The 27,987-nt window shown below is 37.7% G+C and overlaps 1 protein-coding gene across 5 annotated transcripts in view; it reads left to right on the top strand.

The window, feature by feature from the left end:
• The window catches only part of Akt3 (AKT serine/threonine kinase 3), a 281,481-nt gene that overhangs the window by 152,435 nt on the left and 101,059 nt on the right, over positions 1 to 27,987 (top strand). For all 5 annotated transcript variants that reach the window (XM_032915105.1, XM_032915106.1, XM_032915102.1 and 2 more), the window contains 3 exons: positions 5,678 to 5,789; positions 17,862 to 18,006; positions 21,085 to 21,216. In XM_032915105.1, coding sequence (XP_032770996.1) covers positions 5,678 to 5,789; positions 17,862 to 18,006; positions 21,085 to 21,216 — 389 coding nt within the window. The remainder of the gene's footprint in view (positions 1 to 5,677; positions 5,790 to 17,861; positions 18,007 to 21,084; positions 21,217 to 27,987) is intronic.

Here is a 27,987-nt window from a genome sequence, read left to right as displayed (position 1 = left end):
GTTTTTGGCTTAGGGACAGTAACTAGAAATGTGAACCTGGGTGTAGATCATTTTGGGAATCAGTTATTCATCATTAGTAAGTACACATGTTGATTATGTAATTATCATTGTTAATGTACAGCATGAATCCCAGCCATGAAAAGAATCCAGAGAGATTGATGTCTTTTTCTTTGGCTGGACCTAACCTGAGAAACAATCAGTACAATCCACCAGGATTCTGCAAGGAAATGTTCCTTTTCTATTCTTCCTTGTGCAGTGTTAGATCCAGGAACAAAGACATCCAACCTCTTCCTTCCTGCAGTAAGGTTAGCAGGTGAAAATTGTCTTTGTGATGAAAAGCCATCACCAGTGGAGAGAAACCAAGCGCAGAGAAGGATTGGGGGGCAACAAAATGGACTAGTCTAGTCTCCTTGTTTCCACAGATTACTCAGTATTCACAGACAATTGTTCTAGCACTTTTTGTTTTTCAGAAGAGATTGTGATTTGGATTCATACACTTTTTAGGTACATGTTCAAATAGTTTCACACAAGCTGTGCATTGTGAACAAATTATTTAGCTAGTTTGAGCCTTGTAGATTTGTTCATTTACAAAATGGAGAATAATTACACTGGTTATGTTTGTGCTTTAAGTTGGAAGCATTTAGAAACCATTCAGAGTGCAGCATTTGGCACATACTGGTCATTTAATGGTTGTACTTGAATTGCTATTCCATTGGCTATGAACGTTAACCTGTTTTCAGTATCTTACATGAATACCTTTTAAGATGGAGTTGTAATTGGACATCATTTCTTTTTATTGAACAATTGGAAACATTAAACAGAAAGTATATTAAATTGTAGTATACTTAAACGTTTAAAAGTAAACTTGCAGTTGGCATCATTTAATTATTCAATATAAATTATGATGTAGGTATGATAGTAGAATACATTATGTTTTTATATTGACAATCAGAACTTTTGTTTAATATTTGTTTGTTTTGTGGAGGGAGATGGTCTTAATATATAGCCCTGGGTATCCTGTAACTACTTATGTAGATCAAGCTAGCCTCAACCTCATAGAGACCCAACTACCCCTAGAGTATGTGCCACCATGCTGAGCCTTAGTAGATTAATTTTAAAGGGATAAAAGTAGTATTTAAAGATTAAAAAGTTTCAAATAAAAATTTTAAGCTTTTTAATAAAACCTGAAAAGATTATCAGAATTCCTTTTGGAAATATATACATATACATGTTAATTGGCTTTGAAGTTTGCAGAAAAATTAGAATTTCGAACAAACTTTGTCATCTGTGGTTCAGAATGATGAAAAGTATGCAGAGTGTTTGAAATTCAGTTTGGTTACTCTGGAAAGCTTAGCTAATGTAACTGCTTAATGTAGGAGCATTTAACAGAGATTTGAAAGAGGATGCTCCCTGTCTCAGGCAGTGCCAGCCCAATGACCTGCTCTGTGCCGCACAGATCACAGAGGCACAGTCTAATGCATGTGCCGTGCATATCATGTATCCACAATGCTGACCACAAAAGAAACTGAAAAGTTAGTATTTTGTGGCATAAGATCATTATTTTACAAGACTCTGGTAGTGCTTCTTTCTTTTAGGTTAAGTTGACTTTAGTTAGGATGACTTGTCTACAGCTTAGAGTAGGACATGGAGATCATGCATTATTAGTGTTTCATGACCTATGTGACCTTCTTGTCAGTTAGTTTTACATGAAATTAGGAGGCCTAACATTTGATACATTTATATTTATAATTATTTTATCTTCTTGATGAATTACGTTTATCTAGTGTATAGTTGCTTTCTCTTTCTCTTTTTCTCTTTATCTATTTTTACCATGAAGTATATTTCATTCAGCTATCAGAATAGCTCTGTTAGCTTGACCTTGGTTTCTATTTGCTTGGTAGATTGTTTTTTACCCTCTGATTCAGTCTTTTGGTCCCTTTACCAGTGATATGTATTTCTTGGAAAGAATAGAGAGAGGTAGATTTAGTTTTTCAATCCTGTCTACCAAACTGTGTCTCTTCATTGGTGAGTTGAGATTATCTATATTTTAAATTAATATTAAGAGACATTTATTCATTGTGATAATTTTGTCAGTTGTTTTTCTGGCTAGTTGGACTGTTGTTAGTATCAGGATGTGTTAGTTTACTGCACTGAGCATGACGGTGAATTGCTATTTTCCATGCGCTTAGGATCGTGTGAAAACCTCCAGTGGTGCCGGCCTAGTGGCCCATGGGCTGCTTTCATTGGTGTCCTTTTAAATGTCTCTGCCAATTTTCACAGCTATCTTTGTTGAATGTAACAACATTCCATGGTTCTTAAAATTTAAGAATACTAATAAGACATCTGATATTATTCTAAATTCTAACATGTTTTCTTTTGTGAGTTGGAAGTTTTTTCCATATAGCATTTAATATTATTTCCTTGAATTAGATTTATTTTTTTTTTCATTTTGACTTCATTGTGTTCTGAAGAGATCCCTATGTCTGTCTGGTGTTTTAAATTTCTTGTGTTTGGATGTATGTCTCTATAGATTTACAAATACATTTTTAAATTCCTTTAGTGTTTATCTCAGATGTTTCTGGTTGTGAATTGATAGATTTGAACTGCCTTGCTTAGTTCTCAGAACTCTTAGGTGTTGTGGTATGCCCATTTGTTTATTTTCCTTTTTGATGTCTAGTGTAGTTCTTTGTTGACTCTGCTGTTTACATCTGATTTGTCTTACTCTATCCGCTACTTGGCTAAGTCTATTGATGATGCATTCTGCTTTCCTTTTTTTGTTGCCATTAAAAATTTTATTTCTAGTTACCCTCCCCTGTCTCAGTTTCCTTGTTGAATGTTTTTAAAACCAGTATTGCTAAATATTTCCCCCTCTATTTTCCTGGGTTTTTGGTTTTCTTTTTTTCTTCCTATGTTGATGTCTTTACTATCTGGTTTCAAGATTGTATTGTTTGCTTGTTTTTATCCAAGGAATCTTGATACATTGAGGTTTTTCATATTTTTTGTGTTTCTGTGATGTAATTTGCTTGTCTCTTGGTATGGCTTTCTGTTACCTTTTGTGGGGAGCAGTGAAGCATGGATCTTACAGAGCCTGAAGACTTGATCTCCAGTAGAAAGTAGAGAGCAAAAAACCAGGTGCTTAAAAGTATCACTAATTTATAGAAATGCAAACATATGCTGATTCTCTATTAATATCTAATATATTAATAATATATTAATGGCCATAAAACAACAAATGGAAATTCTGTAATATGTTATCAAGCTAAAAATTAAGTAGGATAGATATGGACATAATTAATACAGTCTTTGTTACTTTTCTACTGCAGAGACAAAGCACCATGACCTAGGTAACTTACAAAAGAAAGCATTGAATTTGGGTCTCAGTTCCAGAGGTTGACAGTACATGACCATCAGGACAGGGACCGTGGTAGCAGTCAGGCGGGCATAGTGCTGTTGCACTAACCAGGAGCTTGCACAGGACCCAGGAGCATGAGGCAGAGAGAGCAAGAGCAGGGAGGAGGTGATACAGAGGTAGAGACTGGAAATGATGCAAGCTTTTGAAGCCAATACCCAGCTCTAGTGACAAACCTCTACCAACAAGGCCATACCTTCTACACCTTCCCAACAGAGGACCAAGCTTTCCAAGAAATGAACTGATGAATACTATGCTCTTTGAAGCTACCAGTCAGGAACAGGACAGGATGGACAGAAACAGAGGAGAAGCAAGGTCAAATAAATTCTAAGGGGGCTGAAAAGAATGTTATGAAGGGATAGAAATGAGGAGAGATTAAAGTGGAAAAAGAAGGAAAGAGTTCATTTTCATAAACAAGATTAGTTAAATGAAGTATAGTAAATAAAGAAAAAATTAAAAATGTGTTTGTTACTAATGCATTAAAATTTAAGTAGTATTAAATTGGGAAGGGGAAAAAATCATGTGGAAGCAAAAGAGAAGATAAGGAGAAGGAAAAAAGAGTGTCCAACAATGAATACGTAAAATTTAGATTAACATATAAAAAGGAATAACAAATAGCATGATATAAACTACACTTAAAATTTTATCAAAAGTTTAGTAAAAAGGAAAAGTAGAATACAGAGAAGGTAAAGTATTGAATGGAACTTCTCTCTGTGTAGTACGTCAGATATATATGGAGGGTTTGTTGAACTTGTCTTTTTCTCTTGTTCATGCTTTTGCTGATACTGGACAAGTATCTGATGTCTGCCAGAATTATTTCCCTTGCCTAGCATCCCTTCTTGTTCATGCACTGGGACCTCTGCAGTCTGTGGGGCTGGGCAGGGATACTACCTGCTTCCAGCTAGTTATCTAGCTGGTGAATGATTTCTAAGTGTGCTTGAACTGTCGGAATCTATTCTACTACTGGGCTGTGTACAGACAGAATGCCTAGATAGGTGACTCCAGAGTTTTACCTGCCTGCCAACCTGAGGCTTGGAGCTCTCAGGCTCTCTAGGGTGATTCTCAGTTAATAAGATCTGCTCAGCACTTCCTCATTTGATTGGAGCCTTGCTGCACTGCTCTTCTACTTGTCAGTGTCTGATGTTCGCTGCTCTGCACAACCTTGCCTTACCCTGGGGTTGAGGCAGGCCAGATTAAGACTCTAGGGTCTGTTCACTTCCTGTGTGTTGTCTCCCCAGGGAAACTCAGCTTTTTGGTTTTTTTGTTTTTTGACTTTTTGTTTGTTTTGTTTTTTCTTTTAACAATTCCTTTCATAGGGGTTAGGAATTTAGCTCAGTGGTAAGGTTCTTGGCCCTGGGTTTGGTCCTCAGCTCCGAGGGGGAAAAACAAACAAACAAACAAACAAACCTAGTTCCCTTTCATGATGGTCCTTTGCCCTTCTAGTCATACAGAGGAACACAGTGGCACTTCTCTCTACCTCTGACCTGACGGAATCACTGTCTGGCCTGACGGAATCACTGTCTTCTTAAGTCCATAGTTGGATTTCAGTTTGTGAGGGCTCTCACTAAGGCAGGACTACTTGGCTTGCTGTTTACAAGTGGCTTCTGCTTCCTTTCTGTTGTGAGAGGCATGGGACTTGACGTTAATCCATCAGCATTAGACTATGCTTTGATGTCTGCCTAGATATCCCCTGAGGGAACCTCATCAGCTCCTGGCTGACTGACTCTAGCGACTGTGTACCCTAAGAATTGTAAGCAGACTTCACAGGGATGAAAGCTACCCTTTTAACAGGTTTGATACTATAATGCAATATCTAATGAAAAACAAGGGGCATGCAAATAAATAAATGCAACTATAGACATGGAAATGACAGAGCTGTGCCCAAAGGTAAACAAAACATTTATGGAATGATTATGATTTGATCTAAACCTGAAAGGACAGATATTGCTATAACAGTTGCAGCTTAAAATGGAAAGGGTTAAAATAAACAGGTGTTTCAGATAGTAGATGCTGCAGAAGCAAAAGTTAAAGGGAAGAGCAAGAGGTGTCTGGGAAAAATTGAAGAGTCATGTTTAGCAGGTTGAACAGGTCAGACTGATGATGGGCTCCAAAGAAATACTAAGGTCAGGTTGTGAATAACCTTGAACAGATACTTGTGGAAAACTATAAGTTGCTATGGATTTTGTTTAGAATAACACTGCATAGTTGTTAACTATTTAATGGTTTAAGTACTTGTGTATTTAAATCAGTACTTGATTTTATTTATAGAATGTCAATTAATGAAAACAGAACGACCAAAGCCAAATACATTTATTATCAGATGTCTTCAGTGGACCACTGTTATAGAGAGAACATTTCATGTAGATACTCCAGAGGAAAGGTAAGAAATTTATTCATTCTTACTATATTTAAAAAAATAGTCAGTGTAAAGATGTATGTGTATCTGGATTCATTATTTGTAATTAGATATAAATATGTTTGCAATGTGTTACACTTTATTGTTCTGTTTCTGTTGTCTTGCATGTTTAACTAGGGCCGGAAAATGACAGATCACCCTTGGACTACTTTAAAATAAGGTTCTTCTGAAAAAACGGTTCACAAACATTTTTTTAAACTTGAACACATTTTAGATACAAACTTAAGTGCTTATGTTTGAAATGCAGAATGAAATGTGGTAGTAAACGGTTTCAATATAATTGTCTGTATGCGTGTTAGTTCAGATGGCCAAATGGGAAGGATTCTGAGGGGTTTGTCTAAACTTTAGAATATTAGTAAATAATAGGATTGATTAGTGTGATTAATCAATGTCCTGTGACTGGTACTGATCAGCTCTGTGACGTCTGTGGGGCTATATTTCCATTCTTTTGATCCACTGCTTTTGTACCTACAGTGTTGAATTTACTTCTATCTTAGTATGCTTTCCTCTGATGACCTGATAATGATTAGATCTAGCAAACTCACTCACAGAGTTATTTTCCTACAGATGTTATTATATTTTATCCTAATCAACAACTTTTCAAAGTAGATATTAATAGCCTTCTTTTTTAAATGAATAGCTTATTCTAACATGCTTCTCTAAGACTTTAATGAAGACAAAATAATCTTTTAAAATCCTAATAAAATGATCAGTGACCAGTGACCAAAGTTTTTGTTTTTGTTTTTTTCTATTCTTTTAAATACTCTGTATTGAACCAAAGGATTTTCCATGCTAGGGGAGTGCTCTAGATCACTGAGCTGCAGACCTACCCTAGCACTTTTTTTTTAATGCAACATTTATTTACTTATTTATTTTTCCATTTTTTAAAAACCAGATATTTCTTATTTACATTTCAAATGTTATTCCCTTTCCTGGTTTCCTGTCCATCAGCCCCCTAACTCCTCCCCCTCTCCTTCTATAAGGGTGTTCTCCCCCCATCCAGCCCTCCTTACCAGCCCCCCCTACTGGGGGTCCAACCTTGGCAGGACCTAGGGCTTCCTCTTCCACTGGTGCCCCAACAAGGCCATCCTCTGCTACATATATAATTGGAGCCAGGGTCAGTCCATGTATAGTCTTTGGTTAGTGGTTTAGTCCCTGGAAGCTCTGGTTGGTTGGCATTGTTGTTCTCATGGGGTTGAAAGTCCCTTCAACTCTTTCAGTCCTTCCTCTAATTCCTCCACTGGGGGTCCCATTCTCAGTTCAGTGGTTTGTTACTAGCGTTTGCCTCTATATTTGACATGCTCTAACTGTGTCTCTCAGGAGAGATCTATATCCGGTTCCTATCAGCATGCACTTCTTAGCTTCATCCATCTTATCTAGTTTTGGTGGCTGTATATATATGGGGCATGTGAGGCAGGCTCTGAACGGCCGTTCCTTCAGTCTCTGCTCCACACTTTGTCTTTCCATGCCCTCCTATGGATATTTTTGTTCCCCTTTTTAAGAAAGAGTAAAGCATCCGCATTCCTAAAATATTATTTTAATAATACTTTTAAGGGTGTTCTCCCCCCCATCCAGCCCTCCTTACCACCCCCCACTGGGGGTCCAACTTTGGCAGGACCTAGGGCTTCCTCTTCCACTGGTGCCCCAACAAGGCCATCCTCTGCTACATATATAATTGGAGCCAGGGTCAGTCCATGTGTAGTCTTTAAGTTGTGATATATTTTAGGAATATAGAAAAGGTAAATACCGGTGTGGCACAAGTAATATTTTATTTTCTATACTTGCAGTATTATTCTTTGTTTTGGTGTATACATGCTTATGTGTACCCACTTCTCATACCTAACTCCCATTCATCTACCCTATCTGCTTTCGGTAACTGACTCTTTCTTCATTTGCCTGTGCAGAACATAGAGCTGTGGTCATAATAGCTATTGTGTTTTTGGTGTCTTAAGTGTCAGGCAGCAATTTTCTCCCCATACTTACCTTGATTTTGATAGGCTAGGTAGGTCCTCTGGCTATATATTTACATAGTTTTATTCCTTTTTTTTTTCATTGTGTGTGTGTGTATGTGTGTTTTGCTAGCATGTGTGTCCATATACCATGTTGCATACTACGCATAGAGTCCTGAAGAAGATTTCAGATCTCCTGGAACTAGAGGTACAGACTTAAGGTTGTTAGTTCCCCCATGAGTACCCAGAATCAAACCCAGGTTCTCTGGAAGAGCAGCCAATGCTCTCAACCACTGAGCCATCCTTCTAGGCCCCTCCGCAGTTTTTAAAACAAGTGTATTATTACCATTACTTTTGTTTGCTTTTTTTAAACTTCTTAACAGCAAGGATCATATCTTGTTTTGTACAGTCCAGGGTAGGATGACAAAGTTTTTACTCGGTGATAAATTAATGCAGCATTCCCATTATTATATTTCTTTGAAAAATGTTATTATGAGTGGATTTTTAACATTTACTAAAGCTTGTTTGATTTTGCCACTTTTGCTCCCAAAGTTGGATATAAGCCATATCTTTTTAATTTGGAGTGGAGGGGCTTAGACAGTTTCTTGCTTTGCAGACCCAGGTTGGCCTGAAACTTAGACTGTCAATCTTCTGCCTTGACTTCCTGAGGGCTGAGATTAATATGAGATGTGAGGTAGACAACAACTATGTCAGATCTTAAGCCTCTGAAGTTCTTTGACTTTCCTTCAATATTTGTCCACTCATCTGAAGAAACAGTTTTCTTTTCATTTATTTGTAAGAAAATGGAAATTTACCTAGTGAAGTTACTATTGGAGTATGTGATTTCTACTCTCATTAGGCACCTGCTCTCTATAGAGCTACCATCTGGTTTCAGCAAGGACTGAGAGGTGTCTAAAGGTTCGATATCCTGTGTGATGTTCTGGCCCCAGTCTGAAATTCTTTTTGTATTGTAAACTGGATTGATTCTTGCTGTGTGTGCTACTTTATTTCAGTGGATAATATAAGTTTGGGACAGTTTTTTAAAAGCGGTAAGTCTGATGTCTCAGATCTTACTGACTCATTCTTCATGCTCATTGAATTATGAATATGTAGGTGTGCACATGTGTATGCTCGTGTATGTGTATTTCTTCTGTGTGTGTGCACATGTGCATGCCTCTGTGTGTGTGTGTGTGTGTGTGTGTGTGTGTGTGTGTGTGTGTGTGTGTAGGCTTTTAGATTTTCATTTTCTTTTTTGCCTTTATATTTTCTGTTGTCCTTAATAGTAGTACTGGTTTTAATTAGAAAAATTTTATTAAATTTTTAACTTGACATAGTTTCTCATATTATCCTTTTTTAATAAAAATATGTTTAGATATTTTACTTCATTTCTGGTATTTCTGGGTCTTTAGGTAGGTCTGTTTCCAATTTTCTGAGGAACCTCCAAATTGATTTCCAGAGTGGTTCTATCAGTTTGCAATCCTACCAGCAATGGAGGAGTGTTTCTCTTTCTCCACATCCTCATCAATATGTGTTGCCACCTGCAGTTTTGATCTTAGCCATTCTGACTGTGTAAACAAGGTAGACTCTCAGGGTCATTTTGATTTGCATTTCTCTGATCACTAAAGACTTTGCATTTCTTTAAGTGCTTCTCAGCCAGTTGCAATTTCTCTGTTGTAAATTCTCCGTTTAGTTCTATACCCCATTTTTTGATTGGGTTATTTGTTTTTTGGAGGTTAACTTTTTGAGTTCTCTATACATTTTGGATATTAGTCCTCTATCAGATGTGGGGTTAGTGCTGATTTGTCTTATTGACCATGTCCTTTGCCTTACAGAAGCTTTCCAGTTTCATGAGGTCCCATTTATCAATTCTTGATCTTAGAGCATGAGCCATTGGAGTTCTCTTTAGGAAGTTTCTGCCTGTGCTAGTGAGTTCAAGGGTTTTTCCCATTTTTTATTCTATTAGATTGAGTGTATCTGGTTTTATGTTGAGGTCCTTGATCCACTTGGACTTGTGCTTTGTGCATGGTTACAAATGGTTTATTTTCATTTTTTTACATACAGAGATCCAGTTAGACCAGCATCATTAATTGAAGATGCTTTCATTTTTTTCCATTGTATATTTTTGGCTTCTTTGTCAAAGATCAAGTGTTATTAAGTGTGTGGTTTTTATTTCAGGGTCTTCAGTTCTATTCCATTAATCAACCTGTCTGTCTCTGTACCAATACCATGCAGCTTTTATCACTATTGCTCTGTAGTAGAGCTTGAGGTAAAGGATGGTGATTCCCCCAGCTGTTCTTTTATTGCTAAGAATCGTTTTCACTATTCTGGGGGGGTTTTGTTTTTTGTTTTTTTGTTTTTTTGTTTTTGTTTTGTTTTGTTTTGTTTTGTTTTTTTGCCTTTCTAGGTGAATTGTTTTTTTTATATTATCTTTCAAATTAATTATTCTTTTTTTATTTTTTTATTAACTTGAGTATTTCTTATATACATTTCGAGTGTTATTCCTTTCCGGTTTCCAGGCAAACATCCCCTCCCCCTCCCTTCTTTATGGGGAGAATTGCTCTTTCTATGTCTTTGAAGAATTGTGTTGGGATTTCGATGGGGAATGCATTGGATCTGTAGATTGCCTTTCATAGGATGGCCATTTTTACTATGCTAATTCTGCCAATCCATGACTATGGGAGATCTCTCCATTTTCTGAGATCTTCAATTTCTTTCTTGAGAGACTTGAAGTTCTGATCATAAAGGTCTTTCACTTTGGTTAGAGTTACCCCAAGATATTTTATATTAGCTGTGGCTATTGTGAAGGGAATTGTTTCCCTAATTTCTTTTTCAGCCTGTTTATCATTTGTATAAAGGAAGGCTACTGATTTATTTGAGTTAATTTTATATCCATTCACTTGGCTGAAGTTGTTTATCAGCTGGAGGATTTCTCTGGTAGAATTTTTGGGGTCACTTATGAATACTGTCATATCATCTGCAAACAGTGATGCCTTTAATTCTTCTATGATAGTTTGTATCTCCTTGATCTCTTTTTGTTGTCTTATTGTTCTAGCTAGCACTTCGAGTACTATATTGAATAGGGATGGGGAGAGTGGGCATCCTTGTCTTGTCCCAGGTTTTAGTGGAATTGCTTCAAGTATCTCTCCATTTAATTTGATAATGGCTATTGGTTTGCAGTAAATTGCTTTTATTATGTTTAGTTATGGGCCTTGAATTCCTGTTCTCTCCACTACTTCTAACATGAAGGGGTGTTGTATTGTGTCAAATGCTTTTTCTGTATCTAATCAGATGATTGTGTGTTTTTTTCTTTGAGTTTGTTTATATGGTGAATTACAGTATTTGTATATTGAACCAGCCTTGCATCCCTGGGATGAAACCTACTTGATTGTGGTGAATGATGGTTTTGATGTGTTCTTGGATTTGGTTTGTAAGAATTTTATTGAGTATTTTTGCATTAGTATTCATAAGCAAGATTGGTTTGTAGGGTTTTTTTTTTTTGGGGTTTTTTGTTTTTGTTTTTTGTTTTTCTGGTAGGGACCTCGTGTGATTTAGGTATCAGAGTAATTGTGACTTCACAGAATGAATTAAGTAGTGTTCTTCTGCTTCTTTTTTATGGAATAGTTTGGGGAATATTGGTATCAGGTCTTCTTTGAAGGTCTGATAGAATTCTGAACTAAATCCATCTGGCCCTGGGTTTTTTTGGTTGGGAAGTTTTTAATGATTTCTTCTATTTCCTTATGGGATATGGGCCTGTTTAGAAAGTTTACCTGCTCTTGATTTAAGTATGATTTAAGTATTTAAGTATGTGGTATCTGTCTAGAAAACCATCCATTTCATCTAGATTTTCCAGTTTTGTTGAGTATAGGCTTCTGTAGTAGGATCTGATGATTTTTTGTATTTTCCTCTGTTTCTTTTGTTATATCTCTCTTGTCATTTCTGATTTTGTTAATTTGGATACTGCCTCTGGGCCCTTTAGTTAGTTTGGCTAGGGGTTTATCTATCTTGTTGATTCTCTGAAAGAACCAGCCTTTGGTTTTGCTGATTCTTTGTATTGTTCTCTTTGTTTCTATTTGGTTGATTTCAGCCCTGAGTTTGAGTATTTCCTGCCTTCTACTCCCCTTGGGTGAGTTTGCTTCTCTTTGTTCTAGAGCTCTCAGGTGTGCTGCTAAATTGCTAGTGTAAGTCTCTCCAGCTTCTTTAGTGCTATGAATTTTCCACTTAGCACTGTCCTCATTGTGTCCCATAAGTTTGGGTATGATGTGTCAACATTTTCATTAGATTCCAGGAAGACTTTAATTTTTTCTTTATTTCATCCTTGACCAAATTATCATTGAATAGAGAGTTGTTCAGTTTCCATATGTATGTGGGTTTTTCTGTTGCTTTTGTTGTTATTGAAGACCAGCTTTAGGCCATGGTGGTCTGACAGGGTGCATGGGATTATTTCAGTCTTCTTGTATTGGTTGAGGGTTGTTTTGTGACTAATTATATGGTCGATTTTGGAGAGGGTATCATGAGGTGACGAAAAGAAAGTGTATTTTGTTTTAAAGTGAAATGTTCTACAGATATCTCTTAAATCCATTTGGTTCATAACGTCTATTAGTTTCACTGTGTCTCTGTTTAGTTTCTGTTTCAATGATGTGTCCGTTGGTGAGAGTAGGGTGTTGAAGTCTTCCACTATTATTGTGTAAGGTTCAATGTGTGTTTTGAGCTTTACTAAAGTTTCTTTTATGTGGATGCCCTTGCATTTGGGGCATAGATATTCAGAATTGAGGCTTACTTGTGGTGGAAACCTTGATGAGTATGAAGTATTCTTCCTCATCACACTTGATAACTTTTGGTTAAAAGTATTGGTTATTAGCATGGCAACTTCAGCTTATTTCTTGGGACCATTTGCTTGGGTAGACCTTTTTCCATTCTTTTACTCTGAGATAGTGTCTGTCTTTGATAATGAGGTGTGTTTCTTATATGCAGCAAAATGCTGGATCTTGATCATGTATCCATTCTGTTAGCTTATGTATTTTTATAGGTATATTGAGTCCATTAATATTGAGAGATATTAAAGATAGATGACTGGTTCCTGTTATATTTGCTTTTGTAGGTAGCCTTAAGTGCTTGTGGTTTTTTCCCTTTTGGCTTTGTTGTAAGATGCTTAATATCTTGTCTTTTCTCTTGTAGAGGTATCTTCTTTGCATTGGAGTTTTCATTGTAGGATCCTCTGTAGGGCTGGATTGGTAGCTAGATACTGTTTGAATTTGGTTTTGTCCTGAAATATTTTGGTTTCTCCATATATGTTGATTGAGAGTTTTGCTGGGTGTAGTAGCCTGGGCTGGCATTTGCATTCTTTTAGAGGTCTGTTTTAGACCTCTGACTAGGTTCTTCTGGCTTTCATAGTGTCTGTTGAGTCTCTGGTGTAATTCTGATAGGTCTGCCTTCATATGTTATTTGGCCCTTTTCCCTTGCAGCTTGATATTCTTTCTTTGTTCTGTGCATTTAGTGTTTTGACTACTACGTGACAAGAAGGTTTTCTTTTCTGATCCCATTTATTTGGTGTTCTGTAGGGTTCTTGTACCATTATGGCCATCTTTTTCTTTAGGTTGGGTAAGTTTTCTTCTATGATTTTTGTTGAAGACATTTTTAGGTCCTTTGAGTTGGGAATCTTCATTCTCCTTTATTCCAAGTATTCTTAGATTTGGTCTTTTCATTGTGTCCTGAATTTCCTGGATGTTTTTGAGTTAGGAGTTTTTATATTTTGAATTTTCTTTGACCGTTGTGTCAATCTCTTCTAAGGTATCTTTTACACCTGAGATTCCCTCTTTTATCTCTTTTATTCTGTTGGTGAAACTTACATCTGTAATTCCTAACCTCTTTCCCAGGTTTTCCATTTCCTAGTTTGCCTCCATTTGTTGTTTTCTTTATTGTTTCTACTTCCACTTTTAGGTCTTGGACCACTTTATGCAATTCTTTCACCTGTTTGATTGTGTTTTCCTGTATTCTTTTAAGGAATTTGTTTCCTCTTTAAGGGCTTCTACCTGTTTACCTGTGTTTTCCTTTATTTCTTTTATTGAGTTATTTATATCCTCCTTAAAGAATTCTATTATGTTCATGAGATATGATTAGGTCAGCTTCCTGGTTTTCAGCTGTGTTGGTATATTCAGGGCTTGCTGTGGTGTGAGAACTGGGTTCTGATGCTGCTCACGTATATTGGCTTCTATTGCTTATGGTCTTGTGTTTGCCTCTCGCCATCTGATTACCCCTAGTGTTTTCTGGTCTGGGTGACTGTCTGGAGTCTGCCTCTTTTGTCCCTGAGTTGCAACAGATCTCCTGGTAGGCCTGTGGCTGTGGTAGGCCTCCTGTGGGGTCTTCCAACTGGAGGGTATTCAGAAGGGCAGAGAAGCTGCTGATCTGTTGTACTGGCTGCAGTAGATCTCCTGGGAGGCCTTCAGACTGTTGGGTCTTCAGAGAAGTAGTGAAGCTGTTCTCTGTGGGGGTAGGGGGGGAAGGAGCTATGGACTGTCTTTTCTGTTTCTCTGTGTGCAGCAGAACTCCAAGGAGGCTTTCAGTCTGTTGGGTCAGTTACTTTGCATGCCATAGAGCCCCTGGGAGGTCTTCAGACTATAGTGTCCATTGCCCAGTTGCCTGGGATGCCTTCAAGCTGTGATGTCCTGGGAGCAGTAGATCTCCTGGAGTGTCTCCAGTTGTGTCAGATGCCCTGGGTGCAGTAGATCTCCTGGGAAGCCTCAGGATGTGGTATCAAATGTTTTGAGTACAGTGATTCTTCTGGTATGCTTCAGGATATGATGTCAAATATTTCTGAGTGCAGCGGATCCTTTGGTATGTCAGAGATAGCCTCTTCTAGGGAGTAGACTAGCTAGTAGTGTGTCCCAGCAAAAAAGACCAGGCAGAGGGGATTGATATTCAGTGGGTGGGGTTTTGTGGGGGACAGTGGGTCCCTGAGTTCAGTGGCCTCCAGCAGCAGCTGTGGGTTTTGGGAGGAGTGGTTCTCACCAAATGTGGAGTGCAGTGGATTCTCTGGTATGTCTGAAGATAGAGTCTTTTCCAGGGAGCAAACTAGCTAGCTGTCTGTCCTAGCAGAAAGGACCAGGTGGAACGAAGGCTCACTTTCATTCTGCTGCTTTCTTTGCTCCAAAGTAGTTTTTAATTAGTGTTCATTTTGTGGTCTATATTTTTGATGTCATAGTCCAAGATCACTGGTAAGACAGGTGTCATGAAGAGTTCACCTGTGTTTTCTCTTAGCTTTGTAGCTTTAGGTCTTTATTTCAAAGTATGTATGAATGGTTCACAATGAGACTCACATTTCATTCTTTTTCATACATACTCATTTTTTCCAAAACCATTTGTTGAAGAAAGTCTCCTTTGGCTTTATGTAGTTGTATCCTGTGAAAGATGACCATGTATGCATGGTTTTATTATTTCTTCTATTTCTATTTCTGTCATTCTTTGTCTTTACTCTGATTCCATATAGTTGCAGTTATTGTAACTTTAGAATGTGTATGTATTTGTGTGTTCTTTGAACATTTCATAAATGTATATGATGTATTTTGACTATAAGAACCCCACTCCCCATACCACTTCAAATCACCTTGGATCACCCTGCACCCTGTACCCTTCCCTGTGTTTTCTTCATTTAAAAAAATGTAATTCATTGAGTCTAATTGGTACCAACAAAATGTGCATGGATACGTAGGGCTATCCTCCATAGCGGGAGCAACCCATCAGTGTCCATTCTCCTGAAGAAAACTTATTCTTTCCCCAGCAGCCTCATGGTCTCCTTCCAGTCCATGCTACAGTGTGGACTGGCTTTTTCTTATAGAAGCAACCATATTTGTTGGGGAGTTCATGAGTGCAACAGGCCTGTCAGGCCAAGTAGACACTGTTCTTTCTCCCCATCCTTCTGTACCTATAACTCTTTAACAATCTTTCTTCTCCCTCTTCCTCATTGTTTCATGAACATTGTAGGAAAGCGGTGTGTTTTAGATGTCCCATTGGTGGATAAGCCCTCCATCCACAGTTACTTACACTTTACATTTTGGCCAACACTGAATCTTCTGTATTAACTTCAATTCACTATATAAAAGAAGCTTCCCTTATTAAGGCTGCATTATAAAGTATAAACATGTGTTTAGAATATAGTTTCTATTTTTTTTCTTCAGGAGCTGAGGACTGAACCCAGGGCCTTGCGCTTGCTAGGCAAGTGCTCTACCACTGAGCTAAATCCCCAACCCCTAGAATATAGTTTAATAGTATGTTTATTTAGCAAAATGTTAATTGTACTTTCTCTCTTAAAGCTCATGAACCGCCTGGCCATAGATCCTTGGCCACGTTTACAGTAGCAGACACGAGTTTTCTCCTGTGGAGTGATCTTTAAACCACACAGTATTTGTTTACTCTCATGACAGTCGTGTTACTATTGCACCCATGGGAATAGCTCCTTAGGCTGATTATTGTAGCTCACAGAGTTCATGCTGTGTAAGACTGTTGATGACTTTTCTTCCCTAGTAGCCTGCTCTGTATCTGTTAGTACTGTGAATGAAAGCTAGCCTGCAGGGAGTAAGCTTCTAGGTCACTATTATCTTGATCTTTGTCCTATCAGAAAGTTATGAAGGAATTATAATAAATATTCTTAAGCCATTACATTGTATCTAAATAGGTTTGAAATTGTTGAGTGTCTCATATAAAATGTCTAAGAATCATCTAAAACATATATACAGAGATTTAAGTCCCTGTAGTTAAAACTACAAAGACAAATAATGCTATGGAGTTAGATACATAGGGGCTCCAGACAGTAGAATTATTTTACAGTTTTAAAGTGCTCAATTTACTTAAGGCCAGAGGATTTTCAATAGCGAGGAATTGTAAAAAAGAAACAGTAAAAACAGGTAAAACTTTTGTAATTATGATTGCTAGTAATGATTTTAATCATAAGTTAGGCCTCTCATTACTGAAAATTAGTGGCCTCCAAGATGAGATTATCCAACATGAAGTAGGCACAGACAGCACAGATAGTAAAAACTGATGGTGAGAGAATGTAGGCTAAAGATTAGCCAATGAGGAGGTCTTACAGATATGTCATTGAACTCTCAAGGGATTTGAGAGAAAGAGGGAAAAATATAAATTAATGCTTCCTGAAATTTTTCTGAATTTTGACTAGTTGTGGCTATCTATAATATCCATCTGCTGCAAATGGAAGTTTTTTTGATGAAGGAGAGGTGAGAGCTCCACTTAGCTGTTATTTTAAGGATGACTGTTTAGAATGCAGTTAGAAGTTACAGTGCTTTAGGAAAGTAACAGAGTAGATCCCTGTGTGTAGGGCTCGTGTCCTCACCAGCTACAAGTGGTTTGCAGAGTTTACACTACCAGGCACAAATGTACTCCTACTGAATGAACGTTATGTCAAGTTGGTTGTCTGTTGGTTACCCCTGTGGTATTAGTGCTGCTGTTTTACTTTTCAGGATATATTATTCTGGTTGTTACTGTGAATCATAGGCATTACAGCTAGATAGGACTTTTGCTTACTTTCTTGCTTCGCAGCTCACATAGTTCCTTCTAGTTCTGTGAGAGCTAGATCTTGGGGAGTGGGCTTTGATGTCAGTTTGTGATTGATTCCCCCGAGTACTGTGTTAAGTGAGTGGTGCCTTCAATATGGTTTTACCTTCCTCTCTTGGAAGGAGACAAAGGGCTACAGTGGTAGCCTATGTTATTTGGGTGTCACTTGGACTCTTCTACCAATACCTCAAAAGGAGTTTTCCCATGTCTGGTGTTTAAGATTTTGTTGATAATCTATGGTTTTGGGGGGAGTATTGTTACTCCAAAGCAACTTCATTTAAATTGTGTGTGTGTGTGTGTGTGTGTGTGACAGACATGTTATATGCAATATTAAATGAGCATAAAATAATACAATTTTCATATAAGTGCTACTCCTGATTCTAGGCTTTTAGATCATTATCACTAGGGATGCTGGCAGAGAGGGCGGCTACCCAACAGACTACTTGCATTCATCTTAAAATATATAAAAGGTTAAAATATCTTACTGTCTTCTGTTAATGAGAAAGTAAACTCATTTTTATAGAGAAGAATGGACAGAAGCTATCCAAGCTGTAGCCGATCGACTGCAGAGGCAAGAAGAGGAGAGGATGAATTGTAGTCCAACGTCACAGATTGATAATATTGGAGAGGAAGAGATGGACGCATCTACAACCCATCATAAAAGAAAGGTAGGTAATGATGATGACTTGCCCTCCCAAGTACACTCTTGGTTTATCTAGGAAATATGCTGAAAGCCATGTGTGAGAGACATACCAGCCAGTTTTCATAGTGTATGTATAGCCTTTGTGAACCTAAAGTACCTGTTGGCTTACAGTGGCGCAATTGGGCAGCACTTCAGCCCGGGATGTTTGTTGACTTAGGAAGGACTGGTGATTGGTGTACTTTATAGATGAGAGTTTATCTAGTTGGTAACAGCATTTTAGAAACTTGGAAATCAACACTTTCCTCAAGGAGGAATGGCTCTGTGGTTTTGCCTTTGCTTTCAGCCTTAATGAAGGCTACCTGGGAAGCGAGAAATCTGGACTGTGAATAATGCCTTTTGAACATTGCTGCTCATGAGCCAGTGAAGAAGGAAGACGTAACCTTTTGTCCTCAGTGCTCTAAATTAATATATAAATTTATAGGAACTGTAAATAATATACATTGCTATAAAATTTTAAAATAACTTATTTATGTAATATATAGTATTTAAAACTAGTCTAAGTGATTGAGTATTTGAAAATTCTCACATATAAGAAAGAATGGGCAGAATCATAGTAGATTAAAACATCATTTACATGTGTATGTTAAATATATATATATATGCTGTTCACTTTGTAAATTATATTCGGGTAAGGGGTAAAAACAAATGCCCGAAGTATTATCATTTATGTTTTGTGGGTTTTGTTTAATTAATCAATTTCTCGTGCTGGAATTTGAATAAGGTGGTATGTAAATACCCCTATGCCACCAAATCTCACCACTTGGTGTTGGTATAGTGATCAGAATACCTTTCAAGTTAAATTGTCTGGGTTCACATCCTATTTTTAATTAATCATTTTATTCATTTACATTTCAAATGATATCTCCCTTCCCAGTAACCCCTCCACAACTCACCCTCCCATCCCTCCTCTACCCACTCCACCTCACTGCCCTAGCATCTCCCTACACGGGGGCATCAAGCCTCCACGGACCAAGGGCTTCTCCTCCCATCGATGTCATATAAGGCCATCCTCTGCTACACATGCAGCTGGAGCTATGGATCCCTCCACATGTACTCTTTGGTTGGTAGTTTAGTCTCTCAGAGCTCTGAGGGGTCTGGTTAGCTGATATTGTTCTTCCTATGGGGTTGCAATCCCCTTCAGCTCCTTCAGTCCTTCTCTAGCTCTTCCATTGGGCTCCCCAGGCTCAGTCTGATGGCTGGCTCTGAGTATCTATATTTGTATTGGTTAGGTGCTGGTAGAACCTCTCAGGGCACAGTCATACCAGGCTCCTGTCAGCAAGCGCTTCATGGCATCAACAATAGTGTCTGGGTTTGGTGTCTGCAGATGGGATGGTCTCTGGATGGCCTTTCCTTCTTTCTCTGCTCTATTTTTTGTCTCTGTCTTTCACTTGGACATGAACATTTCTGAATTAAAAATTTTGAGACATGTTCTCTTCCACATGCTATTCCACATGGTTTTAGTGAAATGGTATAGTCAGAAGAATTAATTCACTATGTGAAGTTTTTTCTTTAGCTACAATATCATTTTATACTTGATGCCTGTGAACATTTTCTGCCTTTTTATTTTTAATTTTTCTGCACTTTATTTTATATGTAAAATATAGATAATTTGCTTACAAGTATATCAGTGCAGCAAATGTGTGCAGTGGCCAGGGAGGTGAGTGACAAGAATGGCTTCAGGTTCCCTAGACCTGGAGCTACAGATGGTTGTGAGCACTGTGTGGGACTCAAACCAATGCTCCAGAAGAGTGCGAAGGTTACAGTGAGGTGCTGGGAAGAAGAAAGGGAGTGGGGGAAATTATGTACCTATAATCTTTGTAAAAATCTATTAAAAATGACAGCCAGATAGAAATTGAGAGACAGGGGTGGGTGTGAGGGACAGATTACTACTTACTAGGAATAAGACAGCCATTTTGGAGTCTGATAGGTTGATCCTTAACATCTGAGCATTTAAAGCTGTTAGTGGAATTAAATATGTCTAGTTATCTATTATTTGTATTTGTAACTGTTTTTTACATTTGGGCAACTACATGTCTTAATTTTAGTTGAATTAGTAAGTATACATAACTTCTCTTTTTGACATTTACTTTTCCCTTTGAACTACATTATGTTAAGATGTTAAAATTTAACATTTAGATAAAATTATCAAAATTATTGGCAAGGGATATTAAAATTTAATGTAGGCATTCATTTATAAAATGTTTTAAATTCTATAAGTATGTACATGAAGGGCAATTATCTGTAATTTTATTGCAGTATCTTCGTCTGGTTTTAATATCAGACTGATTCTGGCCTTATAGTGTGAATTGAACAATGTTTCTCCCATTTCAGTTTTTAGGAAGACTGTGTAGAATTTGTACCGCTTACCATAAAATGTTGTGGACTTTTCCTTATTGTAAAACTGTACTGTAAATTCAGTTCCTAAATGGGGCTCTTCAGCTCACCTATCCCTTCCTCAGTGAGCCGCTATAGTTTGAGATTAGGGCATTTGCTCATTTCATCTTGGTGGCACTTACTGCCAGACAGCTTTTGCTCTCTTCCATTCTCCTTAGCGCCCGTAGATCATAGGTCGCCTTGCTAAGTTTATCCTTATGTCTGTCTTTCTGACCATCTACCTGGATATTTACAGTCTTTTACTCTTTTCTCCTATTTTTTCAAAAAATGTTTTCTTAGTTATGTTTTAAAATGATTGTGTTCTTGAATATCACTTTTTCTGAGGTAGCACTATTTAAATCAAGAAAACCTGAGAACTTAAATATTTTACTCAAAAAAAATTCCTTGTCACTTAACTAATGGTATGACTGATGGAGAAATTCTAGGTTCAAAATAATATCTACAAATTCTGAAGAGTACATAAATTATTTTTGGTATCACAGATTGCTGAAGAGACAGTCAATGGAAGTATTTTTTTTTCCCCCTTATTTGAAACTGGTCTAGAAATTGGTAGGAACAGTATCAAGTTTACGGTGCAAGTATAGTCAAGCAGACTAGCAATAAATTGTGTCAACTATTTCATCATGGCTTTCTAATTTATATTTTTCAGACAATGAATGATTTTGACTATTTGAAACTGCTAGGTAAAGGCACTTTTGGGAAGGTTATTTTGGTTCGAGAGAAGGCAAGTGGAAAATACTACGCTATGAAGATTCTGAAGAAAGAAGTCATTATCGCAAAGGTGACTGAGTATGAAACCCAGTGACTTAAACGTTCTGTAGTATGAACCTGCATTCATTCTTGTGAGTGGCGGTATAGGGATTACATGAAGTCAGCAAAGAATTGATTATAAACTGTCAGTTTTAAGGTTTTTAGTATATAAATCATGGTGAAACTGTGTTGTTCTCTTGAGTTAATGTTTTCATTGTAGATTTAGAGGAACTTTTAAACTATACATTTGTGACCCACATCACTAATTGCATTAGTGTTGCTTTCACTATTTTTTAAAGGTGTATGTGCCAGATTTTCATTATCTCTTCATCAGTTGGAAGGATGTTAGGCTGTTTCCATTTCTAGGCTGTTCTGCATAGGGCTGGCCATCAGCATGACTGAGTAGTATCTGTGAGGGGACGATGGAGTCCTTTGTACCTGTTTCAAGAAGTGGCCTATAAGGACCATGTGGTAGGGGAGTTAATTGTTAGCTTTCCAAAGTGGCTCTGTCAGTTAACAGTCCCCACCAACACTGAGTGTGGCTCCCCTTTCCTCATGTTCTAGCCAGCATTTGTTACCTGTTGGTTTTTTAGTTTTGTTTTTGTTTTCTTGATCTTTGCCATTTTGATTGGGGTTACATGAAAACTCAGTCTCAAAGTTGTTTTGACTTGTATTTCCCTAGTTGCTAGGGACCGAGAAAATATCTTGACATTTCTGAACTATCTTAGCTTCTTAGTCTTCCTTCGAGAACTCTTGTTTAGATCTCAGGTCCCTTTTTCTTTTGAATGGGTCATTTGTATTTGGATAGCTTCTTTTTTTATATTTGTATGTATTTTAGTTTTTAATCCTCTGTCAGATATATATCTAGCAAAGATTCCAAGTTTGTGGGCCCCTTCTTAGCCTGGTTGATTGTTTCTTTATCTATGTAGAAGCTTTTCAATCTTAGGAACTCCCAGTTATCAATTGCTGGCTTTAGTTCTGGACACAGGGAGTTCTATTCAGGAAGTCCTTTCCTGTATCTGTATCAATATTTGCTTCTTTTCTTCTACCAGTTTCATTGTTTCAGGTTTCACATTTAATTTGTGAACCATTTGGAGATTGTTTTTGTACAATATGATAGGCTTGACTAATTGCAATCTTCTGCATGTAGACATCCAGCTTCTCCGCAATATTTGATGAAGAGTCATTATTTCCTAGAGCATCTTCACCATCTTTGCCAAATTACGTTTGACATTATATGTATTCATGTGTTTGGTTTTTACATTATTTTTATTGGATAGTTTATGTATTTATATTTCAAATGTTATCCCCTTTCCCAGTTTCCTCCCTCTTCCATCTCCTCTCCCCCTCTATGGGGATGCTGCTACTCCCATCCACCTACTCCCCCCTCAATGCCCTGCCCTTCCCCTACACTTGGGAAGTGAGCCTTCACAGGACCAAGGGTTTCCCCTCATTTGATACCAGACAATGCCATCCTCTGCTACACATGTGGCTGGAGCCATGGATTGCTCCATGTGTTGTGCCTTGGATGGTGGTTTAGTCCCTGGGAGCTCTGAGTGGTCTGGATGGTTGATATTGTTGTTCTTCCTGTGGGGTTGCAAACCCCTTCAGCTCCTTCAGTCCTTTCTCTATAACTCCTCCATTGGGGACCCTGTTCTCAGTCCAATGGTTGGCTGCAAGCATCTTAATCTGTATCAGTAAGGCTCTGGCAGAGCCTCTCAGGACACATCCATACCAGGCTCCTGTCAGCAAGCACTTCTTGGCATCAGCAATAGTGACTGGGTTTGGTAGCTGCCTATGGGATGGATCCCCAGGTAGGGCAGTCTCTGGATGACCTTTTCTTCAGTCCCTGCTCCTCTCTTTGTCCCTGTATTTCCTCCCGTGAGTATTTTGTTTCCCCTTCTAAGAAGGACTAATACATCTACATTTTGGTCTTCCTTCTTCTTGAGCTTCATACGGTCTGTGAATTGTATCTTGGGTAATCCGAGCTTTTGAGCTAATGTCCACTTATCAGTGAGTGCATACCATGTGTGTTCTTTTGTGACTGGGTTACTTCACTCAGGATGATATTTTCTTTTCTTTTTCTTGGATATTTTATGTATTCACATTTCAGATGTTATCTCCTTTACCAACCCTCTCCCATCCCCCCTTATCATCTTCTGCTTCTGTGAGGATGCTCCCACTCCCACCCACCCACTCCCAGCTCAATGCCCTGGCATTCCCGTACACTGTGGAAATGAGCCTTTATAGGACCAAGGGCCTCTCCTCCTATTGATGCTGGACAATGCCATGCTCTGCTACACATGTGTTTGGGTTTTTAATCTTGTCACAATGTTCTATATGTTTATTTTTGTGTCAGCAGCATAATAGCTTTTAGATATTTTTTTCAGGCTGCTGTGAATGGGAGTGTATTCATGACCTCTTTCTCTGTGTTATTTGTTGTTGGTGTACAGAAAAGCAATTGTTTGGTACAAGTTGATTCTTTGTCCTTCTTTCTCCATTCTGAACTTGTTAATTATTTCTAGAAGTTTTTTGGTAGAATTTTTGCAATTTCTTATACGGTATGCTGTGTGCACATAAGGATGATATATTTGACTTTATTTGACTTTTTCTTTTAATTTTGGATCTTTAATTTTCTCCTCTCACCTAATTGCTCCAGCTAAATGCTTCATGTACAGAGTTAAGGAGTGAGTGGGGCAAGCATTTATCTCAGTGTCATTCCTTTCTTTAGTGGAGTGGCCTTAAGTTTGTCTCCATTTAGAACGTTATTGACTGTGGGTTTCTTATTTATAGCTCTTTTAGCCGGAGTTACTATTGCTATGATGAAACATTATGCCCAAAAGCAGATTAGGGGGAAAAGCGGGGATGGGGGGCGCATCATCATCCAACCATGAAGGAAATCATGACAGGAGCTCAAGCAGGACTGGAACCTGGAGTCAAGAGCTGACGTAGAGGCCATGGGGGAGTGCTGCTTATTGGCTTTTTCCACATGACGCTCAGCCTGCTTTCTTTTAGATCCAACTACTCTATAGCCCAGGGGTGGCCCCTCACAGTGGGCTGAGCCCTCCCTCCTAATCACTGATTAAGAAAATGCTCTACAGGCTTGCCTACAACCTGATCTTATGGAAGCATTTTCTAAGTCCTCACTGATGACTAACTGAGGTTGTTAGGTTGACACAAAAGTAAGCCAGGACAATAGCTTTTATGTTGAAGTATGTTACCTGTAGTCCTATTTTTTTTTCTAGGACTTTTATTATGCAGGCATGTTGGATTTTATCAGAGATCTTTTCTGTATCTTTTGAGATAATTGTGTATGTGTTTTGTCTTTAAGTCCATTTATGAGGTTTATTAATTTTTTTTAATTGGTGTTTTTGAGACAAGGTTGCTCTGTGTTAGTATGGCTGTCCTAGAACTCACTTTGTAGGCCTTGAGCTCAGAGATCCATTTCACAGGTCCAGGGACTACCCATGTCTATTGTCTATGTTTATTGACGTGTGTAACAATACCTACATCTCAAAGGCAACTTGGTAATAGTTGATAATCTTCTTGACGCTTAGGTTTGTATTTGGTTTGTAAGTATATTATTGAGCTCTTTTTTAATCTATTCATTAGGGATGTTGGTCTCTAGTTTTTAAAAATATTCCCTTATTTCATTAATTTCCTTGTTATCTCTTATAGTATTTTGCTGTTCATTTCTGATTCTATTAATGTGGATTTCCTTCCCTCCCTCCCTCCCTCTCTCCCTGCCTTCCTTCCTTCCTTCCAAATTATTGAGTTGTGTCACTAGGTCATTGTTTTCTGAGCTCTCACTTTTAATGTTGGCCCTTTGAGCTATCCATTTCTGTGACAGGGTTGCTTCCAGTAAGTACTAGAGATGTTGTGTTGTATTTTCACTTCCATTTAGGTCCAGGAAATATTTTTTTCTTTCTTGTTTTTTTTTTTTTTCTTACTGGATTCTTTTTATTATTCAGTAATTCGTTGTTTAATCTCTGAGTTTGTGCACGCACTGGAATTTGGTGTCAATTTTAAATTTTATTGCATAATGTCATATAACATGGAATTATTTCAATCTTTTGATTTTGTAAATATTTGTTTTGTATATCAGTGTATAGTCTATTTTAGAGAAGTTTTGTGTGCTGCTGAATAGAATGTATATTCTTTGATATTTGATAGATAGCTATTAAGTCCATTTGCTGTATAATGTCATTTAAATCTGATGGGGTTTTCTGTTGTTGTACAGCTGACCTGTCTGTTGTAGACGATTAGGTACCAAAATCACCACTAGTAATGGGTTCATAATCTGGGTATTTAAATTCATTAGTACTTTTTTTTTATATAAAATTGGGTAGATTGGAGCTTGATGCATATACATATATTTATGCATATATTTAGGGCAGTAATGCCTTCTTAGTTAACCGTTCTATTTATTACAACGAAGTGTCCTTCTTATCTCTTCTGATTAAGTTTGAAGTAGATTTTGTCAGGTATTAGAATAGGGATGCCTCCTTAATTTCCTGGTTCTGTTTGGAGTTCTTTTGTCCATTCTTTTCCTCTAAGGCACACCTTAACTTTAAACCCAAGATGTGTTTCTTGTCGACAACAGATTGGTGGATTTCCTTTCATGATGCACTCAGTCAGCCTGTATAAATAACTGGATATGTGAGGTCATTGATACTTAATGTTACTATTGAAGGGTGTATGATTGGAGTCATCATGTGTAGGTTTTGGTGTTGTTACTGTGTTCTCGTGGTGCCTTGTTTAGTAATTATTATGGTGGTGTCTGGTGGTGTGACCACAGGATCTTCAGTCTTATTGTTATGCTTATTTCTCAGTTCTGTTCTAGACTTTTCTTCTTTTCTTTAGACTTTGTTTGTTGGATATAAGTTTTTAGGTTGTTCATATTGTGGAAAGTTTTTGCTTCCCATTCAATCGTGGCAGATATTTTTGCCGGGTATATTATTTTAGGTTTGCTGTCATAGTCTTAGGACTTGGAATGTATTGTTCCAGGATCTTTTGGCTTTCAAAGTTGCCACTGGAAAATCAGATGTTACTCCAATAGAATTTTCTTTGTATGTGATTTTCCCCCCTCTCTTGCAACTTTTAATTCACTTTCTTTGTTTGCTAAAATACTTAGAATTTTAGCTATGATGTGCTGTAGGAATTCTCTTTTCTGGTCTTGTCTATTTGTTCTTCTGTGTCTGTCTTGTGTTTTTATTAATAACTTTTCTTAGTTTCAGGAAATGTTTGTTATAAATCTAGTCTGTATCATTTATCTGGGATTCTTTGCTCTTATCACTATAATTAGAAGGTTTAGTCTTTTCATGGCATCCCACATTTCCTGTGTGCCCCTTTTCTATGTTTTTCAAATTATTTTTATTCTTTGTATATCAGCTCCAATTTCTCTGCTTCATCTTTGAAGCCTGATAGGTTTATCTTCTACTTGATCTAGTCTATGCATACAGTTTTCCTTTGAATTTTCTAGTTGGATTACTGGGTTTTTCTAGTCCATCTTCATTCCAACTTGAGTACTCTTTGATGTTTCTTTTTATTGAATTTCATTTTAAAAGTCTGGATTGTTTTCCTCATTTCTACCAGCCTTCTATTCGTGTTTCCCTGGGCATGCATTTATTCTCTTTAAGATCTTCTTCTTTAAATTCATTGAGCTACTTCTTTGTGTCTTTTGTAAGTTCCTTAAAATACTTAAGTTTGTGACTGTTCTTTTAAACTCTGTGTCCTCTAGGTTCCTCTAGGTAGTCCTCATTGGCATACACATAATCTTCCCCCCTCTCCAAGTAGGTAAAAAAAATCTTGAGAGAGATATTAAGGAATAATGAGGGGGGGGAGGGAGGAAAGGAGGGAAGGAGGAGGAGAAGGAGAAGGAGAAAAGAGAGAAGAGAAGAGAAGAGAAGAGAAGAGAAGAGAAGAGAAGAGAAGAGAAGAGAAGAGAAGAGAAGAGAAATATTACAAATTGGGATCTAGTTCCTTACCTAACTTTCAGGATGGAGCTGCAGGGCCATGATCTAAGAGCTTTGAAAGTGTGCTGTGTCTTCCTCAGAAGCAAGCAGGCAAGTAGAGCTAGGTTGCTAACACATGGCTTGTGGAGATGGTGAGCAAGTAAACAGTGATCCTTGGAAGTTCCTGTGCTTTAATTAAACTGTGTGAGTTCTGCTCCTCTGTCCATACTTAATCCATCTTCTCCTTCAGTCTCACTGACTGCTCTCCTGGTAAGGAGGAGTAAATGCTTTCAGACACAATGACTGTGACAGAGTTAGTCTCTAGAGACTTATTTATTGTCAATATACAGAAAATCATGTGAATAGAACAGATCTGGTTGTGTAGGTATTGAGCTATTTGAAGATAGGAGGCAGCCTTGTGAAATAGAAAGGACCGCTGTTATCGGAGCTAGATATGGATTATACTCTGTCTCATCTGTGCTTGAGAAATTGTATTCTGTGACATTCAGTTTACTAAGATAAGTCATAATCGTAAACCCGAGTGTCACCTTTGGGTCTTTGTTAAGAGTGTAAACATGTTTTCCTAGTTTGTTTTTACTTAACATGCTATTTTCTTTGCTTCTATTTCTCTCTCACTCAAACAAAAAAACTTAACTGTCATAAAACAGTGAGCAAAGTAAGGAAGAATTTTAGACCATATATCTTGGAGGATGAGTGATAAAATTGGAGAGAATGATTGCACCCCATGCCCTCAGGAAATAGTCTCCCTCTGAAGCTTCTGTCCCTGAAAGAAATCTGACTTAAAGACTCCTTATTTAGTATTTCAGGATGGTTGACTATATGGGAAT

The sequence above is a fragment of the Rattus rattus genome, chromosome 10 (genome assembly GCF_011064425.1).
Source record: "Rattus rattus isolate New Zealand chromosome 10, Rrattus_CSIRO_v1, whole genome shotgun sequence".
NCBI classification, from domain to species: domain Eukaryota; kingdom Metazoa; phylum Chordata; class Mammalia; order Rodentia; family Muridae; genus Rattus; species Rattus rattus.
The sequence above is the reverse complement of the archived record's forward strand: the minus strand, read 5'-3'. Positions and strand labels throughout refer to the sequence as shown.